Source organism: Gossypium hirsutum, chromosome A07 (assembly GCF_007990345.1).
Source record: "Gossypium hirsutum isolate 1008001.06 chromosome A07, Gossypium_hirsutum_v2.1, whole genome shotgun sequence".
NCBI classification, from domain to species: Eukaryota; Viridiplantae; Streptophyta; class Magnoliopsida; order Malvales; family Malvaceae; genus Gossypium; species Gossypium hirsutum.
The window spans coordinates 31,843,598-31,860,622 of record NC_053430.1 but is presented as its reverse complement, the minus strand read 5'-3'; the positions used below and the strand labels follow the sequence as shown (position 1 = coordinate 31,860,622).

Below are 17,025 nucleotides of genomic sequence, written 5' to 3'. Positions count from 1 at the left end.
GCACTATTAATAATTTAATTACGTTTTCAACCTCCAACACCTTCTCTGATTAATTACTTAAAAAATATTTAAAATTAAATTTTCATATATTAAAATATTAACAATAAATTATAATAAATTATTTTCTATAATCTTATTAAAATATTAATTTAAATATTATTTAATTACTTATTTATTACTTTATAATATAAAAAAACTATTATTTTTAGAGTATTACTAAATACTTTTAAAAAAATATTCCCGAAATCAGTTTTCCAGAGAAGTTTTAAACTCACTTTTCAAAAACAATCCTATAAAGAGTCTCATTTTTAATTGATCCCACTTAAATCCCGTAAATGTTTGGTGTTTCCTCCAGATCCTTACTTTTAGCGCCATCTTTCGTCCCAAAATCTCGTGTCTTTGTGCTAGGGTTTGAAGTTAACAATTCTTCAGAAAGAAAAATATAAAGCAGGTACGAGTTTTGATATTCTTTCTGTTTTATTGTTTTCCTTATATGAACCCATCTCTAATTTGAATAAAACCTCTAGGTATCCTGTTATTAATTCACAGTGTTGATCTAATCATTGAATCCAATTTTTTAATCATATTTAGCAATGAATCCGGTTCACTTCCAACCCGCGCCGCCTCCACCTTGGTTCCCAATGTTACCGCCGGAACCTCCGAATTCGAGTACATTTTGGGAGACCAGAAATGTGCGTGATCGCCTTAGAGAATTGCAAGATACCCTCAATCTTGCCAACGCCGTGTATGTTAGTTTTGTTTTCTTATATAGTTCGCTAATATCAACTATAAGTGCCGTATGCCTTTGAATTTCCTTTTAACTGCGAGTAAAATCAGTTTGTTCCTTAGGCAAAAGGAGTTGGAAATACTGACGATGATAAAAGATGGGTCGATGGACCCTTCTGTTTCTGAGTTCTTGAAGTATCTAGAAGATAGGAGGATTGATTTGGAAACTCAAGAGCTACTGTCTTTGGAAGCGGCGAATGCATTGATGTCAAAGCTAAGAGCTCAGTTAGAGCCCTTTAGATATGTTGCAGATGAAGGGATCCCGTGGGAGGAGAAATCAGCAGTAGCTAGACTGACCAATAAAATTAAGAAGTCTAAAAGGAATAACCTTTGGAGGAAAAGAAAGCGGAAACGAATTGCAGAATTGCTTGCAAAGGTTGTTTTTCTTGGTTTCTCATTGTAAGGTTTCTCCTTATCTTTCTTTTTTTCCCCTATTGGCCTGTGTGGGAAATGGCTAATATTTTCAGCTTGTTATGCATGTTAGGAGCATGAACAATTTGATCAAGCTGACCGAGAAGCTGATGAGTGGAGAGCTAGGGAGATTGCCAAGGACATTGCCAGCCGGAAGGTACTTGTTGTGTTCTAGGAGGGTTTTCTTGCTATGAACATACTGACAGATTTTCGTCGATTCTTCCATTAGATGCCAAGAACTCAAAAGTCCTTTTTTCTCTTGTTTTTGTAAGTTCACTTGGTAATGACTACTAAGTTGATTTGCAGGTCGAAAAGATGAAGGAAATAGCAAAGCTTAAAGCCAAGGAAGAAAAAAAGAGACTGGAATCTGAGGTAAAGGATTTGAAAAACGACATGTTTCTTTCATCTATGCTGTTAGTTTATACTTATATTGTCGACTTTACAGTTTGGTGGCAACATAACAGTTTGATTGTAAAAACCTCCTTGATGCTTCTCCCATGTACTTATGATACAATGCCTTTTTTTGTATTATCTCTTAAACTGTCTTTTCTAGGAAGATTAACATTAGAAAAGTGAAAATTTTAGGGGCTTCTTTTATTTTGATTTTTAGTTATTTCCTTCATTTCTTTTTGTTTATTAATATTGTATGTCTTATGTGTCAGCTTGAACTAGTTTTGATGGTGGAGAAGTTGCAAGAGTTGCGCTCAATGAGGATCCAGAAATTGAAGAAACAAGGTACTGTAACAAAATTATACTCACTTTAATTTGTCAGACTGAATTAGCTAGTGTGACTTGTGATAAGATTTTTTTGATTCTTTTCTATCTAATTATTCAAGTAGTTTCTAAGTGCAAACAAGTAAGATTGATTTTAACTGCCAAATCCAGCAACTAATATGCAGGTTATCATAGATGATTTCCTTTTATATTTCTCTAGGTTATCATAGATGATTTCCTTTTATATTTCTCTAGGTTGTCATAGATGCACTTTATAGTTGATTCGAAACATACATCACAAATATATTAGCAAATAGTCAAGACTTTCACATGCCAAAAAGGAAAGGGGGGGGGGGTTGGTTGGCAGTACCTTAATTTTCCTGCTGTGTTTAGAATGATTATGTATATGTGACCTCAACAGGTTAAACTGTCCTAGATTCTACCGAAAATTTAAGGTTGCTCTCGACTTGTGCAGGCCATTTTCTTCCAGAGGAGGATGACAAGTTTCTGGAGAAAGTTCGAGCTGCAGTTGAGGAAGAGGAGAGACAAGCTTTGGCTGCAGCAGATACAGATGCTGCTAAAGATGCCATTGCAACTGCTGAGGAAACTAGGAAGGCCACTCAGAATCAGAGACCCCTCTCAAATGATCCTATGACTGATCAACTTGAAAACAAGGAGAGAAAAGACCAAATAACACCAAATGAGGACAAAAAGGGCTCTGGTACAGTCACTGATATGGAATCTGGTAAAAATAAATTGGAAGGACATGGTTACACTTGGACATATGATCCTTTGACTAATTTACCGATTGAGTTCTATCACTATTACCATGGAAGCAATTCTGACATGGGCACACTTATTGAGGTATTTTCAGCTATTTTTCTTCAAATTCTAGATGCTCTGTGCATGGTGCCATGTTTTCCTTTCTAGCGGCATATGTAGTAGCTAGTATTTGCATTGCTTTCTCCACTTGCATGAATGATGCATGTTGGATGGTGATTAATTTACCAGCATCTGTGTTCAGGTGCATTTACTCAAATCTCCTATTAAATCTTCATGTGCAGATTAGAAGGACATGGGATGCTTATATCAGACCAGGAGGAAGGTAAGTACAGCTAGCCTTTTCTCCAATTGCATTTCATTAACCATGAGCAATTGTATGCATATGCGATGCCCCTATCTTTTTCATTTTTGGTGTTATTATCACTGTTAACCGTTGCAACTTTCAGTACCACCACTCTACTAGGTGTCTTTTAATATGCGCTTATGGTAAACTGCTATTTGACACTGCATTACATGACAAATTTGCATGATCATTGGCTGCTAGCTGTTTTAGGATGCATCATAAAGCATAAGAACATTTGAGTAGCTGACTTATTATACAACTTGAGTGCAGCCGCATTCCAAGCCACTGGGTCCAGCCACCTCCTCCAGCTGATGACATATGGGCATCCTACCTGGTGAGGCCTAAATGACATCTTACTCTGTAAAGTTCTATTAGCACTTTAGATCATACAGTTAGAGCAGTAGCAATTTTAAACTTCAAAACATCGAATGATGTTTGTTTTCTTTATAGTCTTCCTATTTCCCAACCTTTAGTTCTTTGTCATGGATACTTTTCTGGAACATTGCAGATAAATTAAGTTTAAAGATTCCCGAATGTCTTGTTTTAGGTTGTCTGTCTATTGAAATTTAACGGTTTAGAGTGTGAGGTAAGAAGCATTTTTATTTTTCATAAAAAAAGAAGAAGAAAGAACCTTATTAGTTCCGGCATATATATTCGCCAATGTTTAGGAGATGACTTTTGTGGAAGTACTCAGCAAGGGAGCCAACAATCTTCCTGGGAAATTAAATCCTCCAACTTCGTCTCTGAAGTATGGCACTAGGAACTGTTGTATGTCTTTTTTTAAGTACAATAGAAACCGAGGCTCCCAATGACATCAATTTCTGGTAGATCCCCCCGACTGATCCACCAAAATTCAGTTTAGTTTAAATTTGTCCTTTTGTTCAAGTAAAAAGAAAATTGTAGTTTTAGGTTTAAATCGATGTACTCGGTCAGCTTCACACTGGTCCGGATCGCACTGATTGGTGCAGACCGTTCTAGTAGAAAATTGGAGTAACCAACTCGTTCCGCATTGATGAAAATTTCAAGCTGTACCGGTTGCATCAACTTGTTCCCGGTTGGAACATTGTTCAAGTGGTGTATGAATAATGTTAAAATAATATAGTAAAAATCATAAAAATTTTTAAAAAATAATTTATAAGAATTATTAGAAAATAATTAAAATAATAAAATTTTATAAAAACAAGTTAAAATATTTTATAAAATTTTATAAGAATTATTTTCTCATTTTTATTAAAGTATAGCCATTGATTATTAATTCAAAAAGAAAAGAAAAAAAAAGCCACTCATCATTACTAAGGCTTAACATTCCAGAACTTTCAATAGTTTGAATGAAAAAAAAAAAAGAATTTCAATGTTTGGTATACTTAAAAATAAGTTATATTAGAATTTAATACAAAATACATGTAATTTTTATAAATCTTTATAAAAATAATTTATTTTTATAAAAATTTATGGTTTTTAATTAATTTACAATAATTATTATAAATTATTATAAAATATAATGTCTTTTTTAATAATTTTTTTATTTTTATTTTTGTAAATCTAAAATGAATCTAAATAAAAGTTTGTCTAGATTTAAATGAACATGGACAACCATGTGTTCAAATTTATTATGTATTATTTAAAAAATAATTTTAAAATAAATTTTTTATTTTTAGACTTTTTATATTTTACTGATATGGCAGTCGATGATGATGTTGTAGTACCATGTTAGCTTTCGGCGATGATGTGGAACAACTACATTAATGATTAGTGATGCATGGTACTATCACATAAATAAATAGTGTTGATGTGGTGTTTGTTAATAGTCATGTCAGCGTTACCATTAATTACTAATGATCAACATTAGTCAAGAACCTATTTGACTTTCTTAGTTCAAGAGTTCAAATGGGTGTAAAAATTTTGTAAGGACTTAGTTGATTTTTGATGGCTAAAATACCATTAAGCCTAAAAAATAATAAAAATTCCAACCATCTAATACAAACTTTAAAATTGAAAGTAAAAAATTAATAAATAATAAAACAAGTTAAGAATTTACTTTCTTTTTTTTTTCTCGTTTGTTAGATAAATTCCATATAAACACACATGAAGCTGTTTAATTAAGAAACTAATAAATTTAGACATTAAACAAGTGTTTTTTCGAAGAACATTAAACAAGTTTCAGCTTCATCTGTAATCCTGTATGTTTATATGGAATTTCAATTTTATATTTATAATATGAGATAATTTTGTTGTGAATAACCTTTGTTTAATGTATGTAATGATTTATTTATTTGTTTATTTTGAATTTGTTATTAAATTTTTTTATGAAGTTTATTGATGAATATTTTATAAAGTTCATTTAATTTTATTTATTTGATATTTGTAAATATTTTTTTTATGTATATGTATATTATTTTATATTTTATATGGTGCGAGGCAAGTTGATGAGAATGAGCTAAAGTATATGTAGAGAAATGTATGATAAAAAACAAAATAAAAAGAGTAGTAATTCTTTCAATTTTATAATATTTCAATTTTATAATATTTTAATAATTTCTAGTAATTTTATTAACTTTTTAATCATTTTAAAGATTTTCCTATATAATTTTCTATAATTTTTATAATATCAAGTTAACAAAATAATTTTTTATAATTTTAATAAATTTTAAAAAAACTTAAGATTTAAAAAAAATAAAAATAGCAAATAAGCCGATCATATTATATTTTTTACATTAGCTGCCACGTTAGTATTTAATTGCTTGTTAAGAACTTTAGCTGAAAATTATATCTTAATGAGAGCCAACCAAAAGGTTTAATTATGTGTTTTCTAAATTAAGGATTGAATTGATTTTTCATTATTGTATGAGAGTCTTTTTATTATTGATTTTCCTATTTTTTTATGATAATTTTTTGGTATTCTACTTGGTTAGGTGAAAAAACAAAGGGATGAGAAGACGGAATAGAAAAGTGGAAAGAAAATAAATTTTGAACGTGCTTGATTGAAAATAAAAGTAAGGAAAAATATGAGAAATGAGTAGTTTTCATTCTAATGCATATAAATTAATCATTTCAAATTGGAATGATGAGTGAAGAGAAAATAAAAGATGTATATGAGTTCAAAATTTTACATTTTTCATACATTTTATTTTTTTCTCCTATTTTTCAATTTCTACCAAGCAATGGTTGGAAAGAAAAAAATTAATTTTCTTTTCATTTTTCTATCTCTACTACCAAGCATACCTATGCAAAATTTTGTACTCCCTTCAATCTTTCATCATTTCAATTTTCTTTCCACTCTACCAAGCAAAACCTTAAATTTAGGTTTTAAGAGAATTAACTTCTAAAACAACCATACTAAACAAGTAAAGCGTGAGGTGATAACTGTATCTATATTTAAACCCCGAGTTAGTGTCACGTGTCAACTAGGCATCAACTTAGTTAAGGGAATTAAGAAAATATTTTTCTGTATTTAAAATAAATTATATTATTTTAAGGTACTTTATTTTTTATATTTTAAAAAACAACAAATAATTCGCACATGGTGGAATTTAAACCCATAACATTTGAGTCAATAAAAATTTTACTTTATCACTCAATCAAAACTTTATTTTAAAATGTTTTGCATATTTTAATTTTATCATGCACACTTTATTACTTTCATCAATTGTCCATATTGATAAAGTTATTTATTGAATTAGTGTCACAAATTAACTCGACAACATCAAGATTGATAGCAACACCATGATAAACAATAGTAGTACATTTAATATTCTTAAGCTAACGTATTTAAATGTTTAAATTTCAATTTAATCATAATTTAGTCTAAATTTTTTTCATTTTAATATTATACATGTGTTATTATTAATTAGTTTGAAACCATATGTTTTATATATTGTTTTTTAAACACATCTAAATACGTAGTTTCTACACTTAAATTTTTAGTATAATAAAAAAGCTGATTGTTATTCAAATAAAACAAGTTCTACAAAAAAAAAAAACCATCACCTTCTGGTGCAACCTGCAAGCTTGGCCTATTGCTAACAACTGATTTGCATTTAGAGATGTAATTTGAAATCAAAACTTTTGTAAACAATTGATTGAGGAGGAAGTGTCTCCAGCTAATGTGAACAGACAACACTACAACAACCAGGTAACCCAGAACTACCGAAGAGTTTTTAAGGGTTTAAACACCTGAGCCTTCTAAACCTTTTTGGTCTTCAAGGGACCTGTAGGAATTTTACCCAGAACCTTGGCATCAAAAACTGCATATTGCTTTTTTATCTCAATCACTGCCTTCTCTGCAAATGGGTCAACCTTGTCCTCATACTTCTCATACAAAACAGGTACCGTATGCAGCAACACGAAAGCTGATTTCCATAGGGAAGATGGATCAGAATTCAGTATGACATTTGTATAGATAAATGAACTTGGCACTAAAAGCAAGAGACCAGTGTCATTACATGTGTAGAACAAGGTCAAGAAATTGCACCAACTCCCCACAACGGAGAGGACCCAAAAAGCTGCTACAACCTGAAATCAGAGAGAAGGATATAGTGACCCCCCAATCAAAATGCACTTCAGATTAAGACTTAAACCCTAAACACACCACAAGAAACTTCTTCAGATTCCTTCCAGATGCAATATCTCGCAGCAGTTTCAATGCCTGGTTAAGTTCAATTGTCAGAGCAGAGGCGATCTGAAGGAATGGCTCCTCTGGCAAATGAACTTGTGGGATGCGAGGTGGAGTCCTGTGAAGAAAAAGGTCATATTATATTCTTTAAGAAACCATCAATATGTTAAATAGATTAAAGCTCATGCAAAGACCCCCAGAACTTACTTGTGGATAAAGGTATGGACATTGGACCAGAGGAACAATACTGCAAGACAGAGTATCGAAATGTGACAGAGCAGAGTAAGTAGGTGGTATTCGATCAACTCAAAAAGGACCCAGATTGCAGTTGCTCCACCAAGAACCCCAGCTGATATCTTTTTGTTCCTCCACAAGAACACATCAGCAGCTGCATCAAATCATTACCCAACAAATGAAATGGAAAGAGAACACCAGCATCTAATTCTGACACAAACGAGAACCATTAATATAAGACTTGTAAATAGCAAGACTTTTCTAAACTCCTTGTGTGCTTAAATGATTAGATAATCTTACTTTTAAACGACTGGTCTAGAATGTGTTATACTTTGCTCCGTTCCCAGAATGCAAACAATAAAAGGCAAAAGCAAACCCCAAATATACGTCTGAAGTAGCTTACTGCTTAATTTCAAATTCCAGTAACAAATACAAGAACCAATCAAATCGAAAAATGAAATTCACTTTCGTAACTACCAAACAGATCGTAAAGTGAAAAATACTAAAACTTAGATGTATTGATCTTCCATCAAATTAACATTTCTTTTTTAAATTCACTCTAACAACTGCATTTTTGTAATTTTTACTCGCATTTCCATCAACTTCGTCAAAAACAAACCTAACAATAAAATCCTGATCACACTAACGAAACTTGAAAAAAGAAAAGAAAAGTGAAATGAGAGCTTAGAGGCCGTACGCTTTCCACCACCGAGAACGTGATGAAGAGGTCTCTTCCTACCAAACAACCGATAAATCTTAGCCTTAACGGAGATAGGGGAAGCTGGTTTCTCATGATCTGAATCCGAATCCAAAGAAGACGATGAATCATGGCCGTGGATCTTCTCCATCACCGACTCCACCGCCGATTGCTTACTCTCCGTTTCCTCCGCCATTGGTTAAAAAAAGTCCGACCAGTGCCCTAAAAAGACGGATTCTTTATTGACTGTCAGGGTGTCCGAACAGTATACAAGTGAGTGCGAATGTCAGTAGAAGTGTAGGGTTTTAATAAAGGGAATGTATAAACCTTAGGCTTAAATGATAAATTTGTCTTAGTTTAGGTGTTTTATCTAGTCATATTTTTGAGTTCTTTTTATTATTAACCTTTGTTTTTTTTAATTTACTTTTTAATAGATTTAATGAGTAAATTTAAATGTTTAATTTTTTTTCTTTCAAAATATTTTAATCTTCTATTCGTTTGTTTACTGATAATTTTTTTATTAAATTATTATTTTTAAATAATTATGTTTATTTTCTTTAATTTAAGAATTATTTTTTAATTTAATGTATTATTTATTTATTTTATTATTTTTCAGTATAATTATCTTATTAGATTATCTTAATAATAAATTATATCTCATTAAAAATATTATACATATGAAATTCTAAATCATCCCCACTAATTTTTTTAATGATACTTTTATTAAATTTGTTAAAAAAATAAAAATAAAAAAGAACAAAAATTGATGATTGAAAAAAGACTTAAAAATACAATTAAAATAATTTTGATAAAATATAATAAATATTAATAGTTAAATTTATCGTTAATCCTAAACCTTAAATGAGAGTGAGGTTGGGGGAGAATTTGAAATGTTGAATGAGGTATGGTACAGTGGGGTCTAGAATAAAATTGGATTCTTTCAACTGATTTACTGAGAGAGAGAAGGGTGCATTCTTTTATTTCAAGAGTTCATCTTAATGGGACAATGGGGTGGCATGGACAGCTATCACTTTTCAGTGGTCGTTTTGGAATTTTCACTTTTTTGCATCAGTGGGGCTTCACGTTAGATTCATATCAAGGCTTATGCTTTTTGTTGTTTCTTTTTTTACGAAATAAGTGTTTGCCATCATCACGTGCTTTATTTTTGTAGTGAAGATAAAATTCAAACTTTATAATTAAGAAATGAAATAAACAATTACTACATTGTATTAATAAATTTTATTTTATTATTTATTTTTTAAAAATATCTAGATTTAGATTCTGATCCGGCTGAATATGATAATATTTATTTTTTAAATTTTATTATCGTGTATTTTGTAGTATACTTATCACTAACATCATAAAATACTAATAAAATATTTCTTTTTAATTGTTAGTTACATTGTATTGCAATTAAATCTAACCAAGTCAGGTGAAATGCTTAAATATAAATATATTTTAAAAATTAAATTTTTAGTTAAATCAATTAATTTGGTTAAATAATTATAAAAATAAATATATAAAAAAATCATAAATAGTTGATGTTGAAAGTGTTGAAAAATGACCAGTAATTGATGAATTACAAAGCTAGACTAGTATTAAATTTGAATGAAAATATATTGTAACATACTTAAATTACAATAGCAAAGTGTTTTTATAGCCTATGTTGAACTAATTGCTAACTGCTAACTAATCTAACTGCTACTACCAACTTTTTTTTATTCAGCCAACTACCAATATTTTTAACACTCCCTATCAAGTTGGAGGGTGATAAAGATATTTGACCCCCAGTTTGGACAACAAATACTCATGCTGATGCACCCCCAGGGCTTTTGTCATCAAGCCTACTATTTGTTGACTGGTGCGTATGTGCTATGTTTTAACCAACCCTTTTTTGATTTTCTCCCAAACAAAATGACAATCAATTTCTATGTGCTTAGTTCATTCATGGAATATTGGATTGGCTGCAATTTGAAGGGTTGCTTAACTATCACAAAACAATATTGTTAGTTCCAGTTTGTCGAGACTAACTTCTCCCAACAAACCACTTAACCAGATTATCTCTGCAACTGTCAAGGCTATGTTTCGATATTCTACTTCCGCAAATGATTGAGAGACTGTGTTTTGCTTTTTTTTTACTTCCATAAAATGAGTGAACCCAAGTTTGATGCAGTACCCTATAATCAACTTCCTAGTCATTGGACATGTTCCCCAATTTGAGTCACAATATGCAACAATCTGAAGCTTGGTTGAAGCTGCCAACAAGACACCTTGTCCAGGGTCCTTTTTAATATATCTAACGATCTTGATCGCGGCATCAAAGTGTGATTTTTTTCTCTTGTGCATGAATTGACTCAAGTGTTGCACTGCATATGATATATTTGGCCACGTATTTGTCAAGTAAAGTAACCGCCCTATAATTCATTGATATTTTGACACATTCAAGTATAATTCATCATCATTACACCCTCCCGATATGAACTCATCATATTCTACAAAAGTAAGCCTCTGATTTTGCTCCAATAGCATACTTGCTGGCCTTGCATCCTCCAAACCAACATCTTGAAGTAATTCCAACACATATTTTCTTTGATTTAGCACAAACCTCTTTGCTTGAACACATGACCTCAATCCCCCAAAAATATTTCAACTCACCCAAGTCTTTCATTTTGAAATTTTGATGAAGAACCTTTTTTAACTCTGTTATCATCTCCAAGTTATTACCTGTAATCAACAAATCATCCACATAGACTAGTAAGACAACAATCTGACCATCATGTCGTTTGGTAAACAAGGAGTAATCATACCGACTTTGCTCATAACCTCATTAAAGAAAAGCCTCAATAAGTTTCAAGTTCCATTGGCAAGAAGCCTGTTTTAACCTAGAAAGAGATTTGAGTAAACGACACATCCGAGTCTGCCCCTTTTTACAAAACCCATCTGGAAGGTCCATGTAGACTTCTTCATACAAGTCACCCTGCAGAAAAATGTTGTAAACATCCATCTAGAAGAATGGCCAATCATGCATAACAGCCACACTGATGAAAATCCGTGATATGAGGTAGAGGAAACGGAAGAATGATAGAATTCAATTTGTTTGACTCAAGAAGAAAATATTTGGATGTGACTTAAAAAGGAGAAACCAAATAAATTTAGAAAATAACAAAGGAAATAAGAAGAATAAGAAAAATAAAAAAATAAAGGATAAATATTCAAAATAATAACTAAATAGTAAAAAGATAGATTAAATCAAAGTGGAAGGTGAAACAATAAACCGATGGATCTGATGGATAGAAGGATAAATATCCAATTGAACCATATGAGATATAAATCCCAACAAACTCAATTAATGGCTCTAGTCAACCTTCTAAGAAATAATCCTTGGCAAATTGAAGGGTGAAGAATGAATACCCACAACTCCTTGAAAAAAATTGAGAAGAAAACTACTTCTAAAAAATCACAAGAAAGAAATCTTGCACAAGAAACAAACTCTTAAAGTTCAAAACTTTATAAACGAAAACAATTGTCTGATTTGTGTACAATGCAAATGCCTATATATAGGCTAGCTAAATAAATCTAAAAAAAACTCTTAAAGTACACTAGAACTCAAATTAATCTTAATAAGAAATAGTTTTAAACTAAACTTTCTTGTTGACATAAAACTCCTAAATAACTTAAACTACTTAATAATTATTAAAAATTTAGAATAATAAAATAATAAGAGCTGATAAATACAATACTAGGCTCGTATATAATAAAAATTAAGCTCCTAACCCAAACCCAATATGATTTAAACTCGAGTTAAAAGAACAGAACTCGTAATTTTAGTCATAATCCCATCCAAAAATTCTTCTTACGCAATCTTCACTAAAACGATTATAACTTGACCCCCGAACTTAAAATCAAGTGATTTAAAGTACCTTTCGAAGCTAAGAGATATATCTTCAAACGCCATGAAAATATCTCAACCCAAAAATGCTAAGATCCCATCTAAAAAGTCGTTTGCAAGTTTGCTGATTTCTCAAGCTTGAAAATTGGTAGCTTTGGTAAATGAAATTTAATAATTTTCACCCAATCCAAGCACGTATCAGTCCAAACTATAACTTTCTTTGCAACCGGGGAAAATGTCTCCTGAAAATCTACCCCAACTTGTTGCTTGTACCCTTTGCCCACTACCCGAGCCTTAGAACATTCAACAGACCTATCCAAGTTGTATTTGATTTTATAGACCCATTTGCAACCAATGAGAACCTTATCAGGGGGTAAATAACCACCTCTCATGTGCCATTATCCTCCAACGCTTGAATTTCCAATTGCATAGCTTCAACCCACTGAGAATCCAACCAAGCCTCCTTATAGGTTTGACGTTCAGAAAGAGCAAAAATGCTAGCAGCAAAAGCTTGAAAATGTAAAGGTAAATGGGAAATAGGATAATGACTCATACCTGTCTCAAGTGGCATAAGTGAAGTGGAAGATTGATGGGAACATACATATTCACGAAGCCAAGCTAGTTGTTTAGTGGCTCGAGAGGTTTGATGAACAAGGAAAACATCATGAGTGGTAAGAATAATATCGCAAAAGGGTGGTGTGATGGATGGGCTAAGTGATGGATGGGGCAAGGGTGAGAGATCAAGGTCAAGAAAACCAGTGTTATCATGAATAGGAAATAAGGGAGAAGAGGTTGCAAGAAATATAAAAGGAAACACTGTCTCATGAAAAACATCTCATTTAATAAAGAATGTTTTGGACTCAAGGTTGAATAAGATGTACCCTTTTGAACACCCTAATAGCCTATAAAAACAGTAGGAATAACCTTAGACGAGAACTTATCAGTGTAATGTGGTTTAGTAGCATAGCATAAACACTCAAAAACTCAAAGGATAGACAAATCAGGGGATTTGTTATACAGAAGTTCAAACAGACTTTTCCACTATAACAAGAAAGTAGGTAAACGATCAACAAAAAAACACGAGGTTAACACACATTTTCCCCAGAATTTACTTGGGCCATGGGACTAGAATTTCAAGGACCGAGCAACTTCAAGCAAGTGATGATGTTTACGTTCAGCTACCTCGTTTTGTTGTGGGGTATGATTACATGAATTCTGATGAATGATTCCTAACGAATCAAAGTAAGTATTACATTCAGTACTAAAAAACTTATACCCATTGTCATTGTGTATACTTTTGACATTAGTGGAAAATTGAGTGTTAACCATAATAAGAAACTATTTAAGAGAAAAAATAATATCACTTTTTAATCGTAATAGGTACACCGAAGTCATTGGGAATAATCGTCTATAATAGTTAAGAAAAAATGATGCCTACAATGTATCGAGACTTTGCTGATATTGTTCTTGTGTAAACTTAGAAGCTTGAACCACACTAAGAGAACTTTGAATGTTGCTGTTGGGCCACTATCCCTCATCTGCTACTACGTTATTAACACTAGTCCCAGGAATAGAACACTTTTTAGTGAATTTGAAATCGAAGGGATATCCAATTAGTCTATAACTTTCTCTCTTATGGCCCTTAAGTTTATAATGATTGCATACACCATTAAATCGCTTTTTATGTGGATTGATATTTGTTGAATATAAAGAGGTAGGGCCAACAATAATTGGACTTAATACATTATGCTTTTGTGAGACTTCTTGCACAAGCATAGAATATGCTTGATTGACAGTATGCAAGGGGTTCATTACCAAAATTTGACTCCGGACAACACCATAAGTTTCATTTAAACCTATCAGAAATTGAAACAAATACTTCTGCACAATATGATCAACAACCTATTTAGTCTGCACACAACCACAAGAAGAAATAATGACTAAAGAATCATTCTTATCCCACAACAACCTGAGTTTGGTGAAATAAGTTGAAATCGAAGCAGTTCCTTGAAGATGAGAAGAAATTTCTAGATGCAAAAAGTAAACTCTTGACCCATCAATCTTGTTGAATCGCTTACTAAAATCTTACTAAACCATTATTGCATTTAAATAAAAAATTACCTATAGAGAGCTATTTACTAACTGTTTTCAAAATTCAAGATAACACGATAATGTTGCATCGCTCCCACTGTGAGTACAAATCTTATTGCCAACAAATCTTTAGAGCAAATACCATTAATGAAACCCAATTTGTTTTTGGCAATCAACGCAATTCACATCTTACGACTCTAGATATTGTAGTTTTCAATGCTAGTAAGTTGATGAAAAACCAATAAAGTGCTAGGTGTGTCGGATGGATGTAAATAGAGATGATGATTGTAATCAATAGGACCTTTAAAATGATTCGTAATTACAACAAACACTAAAAGAAAATAGATAAAATGATAAAGAAAGCACAAGAAATAGATGCCAAAAAAACTCAAAGAAAAATAAAGGAAAAATACTCAACTCACCGTAGTTACAATTAAACAATTGACACTGGCTCTGATACCATGTTGAAAGTGTCAGAGATAGCCAACAATTAATGAACTACAAAGCTAGACTAGTATTGAATCTGAATGGAAATATATTGCAACACACTTAAATTTCAATAGCAGGGTGTTTTTATAGCCTATGTTCAACTAGCTACTAACTACTAACTAATCTAACTGCTACTAACAGCTTTTTGTAATTCAACCAACTACCAGTATCTTTAACAGTTGAATCATTAGTTTTCTGTTTTTGATTCTCGATTTTTATTGGTTCTACATCGAATAGTTTATTTTTGGTTATTGATCACCAATGTGACTACATTTGTTCTATTCAATCGGTTGGTTTAGTTCTATTATGACAAAACTGTTTAAGTGAAAATCAAAGGCTTTCAATATTATTTTCTATCTATAAGATTCTAATTGAAATTCAAGAGTTTTTTACATCAATAATACAAAAAAATTACAAAAATAAGGTGTAAAACAAATTATTTACGAGAATGGGTCGTTTTGAACAGTAGAAAACGATGTTGCCATGTTGTCAAATAACACCACCCTAAAAAGTAAACCCATCATGAGTCAATGATTTCCGTTGATTTTTTTAACTAGTGTTGCCACCCTAATTGGCAACACCAAAAATTTTAATTTCCTAATATATTTCCCAATTTCCCTAACCGTATATTGTGGTGGAGGATACTAGTGTAGTTGAATGGGTGGTGATACCACTTTTTGACCTTAACCCTCCTACATGCGTGCTTGGGCAATAATCAATAAAATTTGAATGGTGCCGCCAACAAAGAAGGTGTCATTGAATTAATATTTTAACCCTCTTTCTCAGCAAAAAACGAAAAAACAAAAACTTCGATTGTTTTGGATTTTTGAAACAAACAGAGAGAGAACATAATTGAGTTTTTAAGAAATATTAGGTTCTAAATAGTTGCAAACGTCTTAAACTTGGGTTCCTACACCAATTAGAAATCATGATTGAAGATAAAAAATAATTGTTTTTCATTTCAAAAATCAAGTTTGAGTTGATAAGATTAGTTTCAAATTAATTTTTATGTTATTTCATTTTTTACTAGTATGTATAGTTATGTTACTATATGGTGATAATGTTAGAAAAAATTCAATTTGAAAACGGCTTTATTGTAAAGCGGAAAACTAAAAATTTGGGTCTTTTACCCCAATATTATAAAAAAAATTATACACGAAAATGGGTTGTCAGCCAGATTAATTACGAAAATGGTATAGATTTTGGGGTCGCGCCTACCTGACAGGCGCAACACAATTTTTAAATATTAAATTTTTTTCATTTAAAAAAATTATTATTATATTATTTTTTTAAATATTTAAAATAATATATGGGTAAAAATACTGGTTTTATACGGGTTGGAAATACCCGAAAATGGGCCGGGCCTGTCAGGTAGGCGCAACACCCCTTCCCCACTCGCCCGTGCTCCTACTGCTGCTGCCGCCCTACTGTTTCTCCATGCATGAGTCATATCACTGATGGAAAAAAATCTTAATGGGGGACCTTATAAGCATGGTCCCCCCCCCCCAAGTTGAAGCAGGCACCGATTGTGAGGAAAAAAGGAGGGAAATCAGAAGGAGAAGAAGAAGGAAGAAGAAGAAGAAGAAGAAAAAAAGGGTAATGTATTATTTTAGTAATTTATTATAAAATTGTTGTGTTTTTTGAGTTTTTAGCAATGTAAATTTAAAAAAAAAATTGTATAGTTATTTTGTTAGTAGTTTATGATTAGGTTATAAATTATTAGTGTTTTGTATTTTGTTATAGTTATTTGTTTTGTTAATAATTTATGGGATTAGGTTACAAATTGTTAGTGTTTAATGTATTAGTGTATTGTGATTTTTTTAGTAATAATATATTTAAAAAAAATAATTTTATAGTTATTCTGTTAGTAATTTAAGATTAGGTTATATAAATTGTTAGTGTTTAGTAGTTTAGTGTATTAGTGTATTGTGATTTTTTTAGTAATATATTTTTAAAAAAATAATTTTATAGCTATT

The 17,025-nt window shown here is 31.4% G+C and overlaps 2 protein-coding genes across 3 annotated transcripts; one reads left to right on the top strand and one right to left on the bottom strand.

Moving 5' to 3' along the window:
* The first annotated feature begins 210 nt into the window (after positions 1-210).
* LOC121232335 (U11/U12 small nuclear ribonucleoprotein 59 kDa protein) lies at positions 211-3,571 on the top strand. Of its 2 annotated transcripts, none has more exons than XM_041118101.1 (9): positions 211-451; positions 592-745; positions 838-1,162; positions 1,271-1,354; positions 1,504-1,569; positions 1,860-1,932; positions 2,387-2,775; positions 2,976-3,016; positions 3,308-3,571. In XM_041118101.1, exons 2-9 carry the CDS (start codon positions 594-596, stop codon positions 3,384-3,386), a joined length of 1,209 nt encoding a protein of 402 aa, XP_040974035.1. In that variant the 5' UTR covers positions 211-451; positions 592-593; the 3' UTR covers positions 3,387-3,571. The 2 variants fall into 2 exon arrangements, with proteins under 2 accessions (XP_040974035.1, XP_040974036.1); XM_041118102.1 differs by having other exon boundaries at positions 241-451; positions 850-1,162.
* A 3,392-nt stretch (positions 3,572-6,963) lies between these two features.
* LOC107954518 (reticulon-like protein B5) lies at positions 6,964-8,916 on the bottom strand. The gene is made up of 5 exons (XM_016890103.2): positions 8,581-8,916; positions 7,857-8,037; positions 7,626-7,767; positions 7,480-7,549; positions 6,964-7,386 (listed from the first exon to the last, which is right to left on the bottom strand). Exons 1-5 carry the CDS (start codon positions 8,774-8,776, stop codon positions 7,220-7,222), a joined length of 756 nt encoding a protein of 251 aa, XP_016745592.2. The 5' UTR covers positions 8,777-8,916; the 3' UTR covers positions 6,964-7,219.
* Between the last annotated feature and the right edge of the window lie 8,109 nt (positions 8,917-17,025).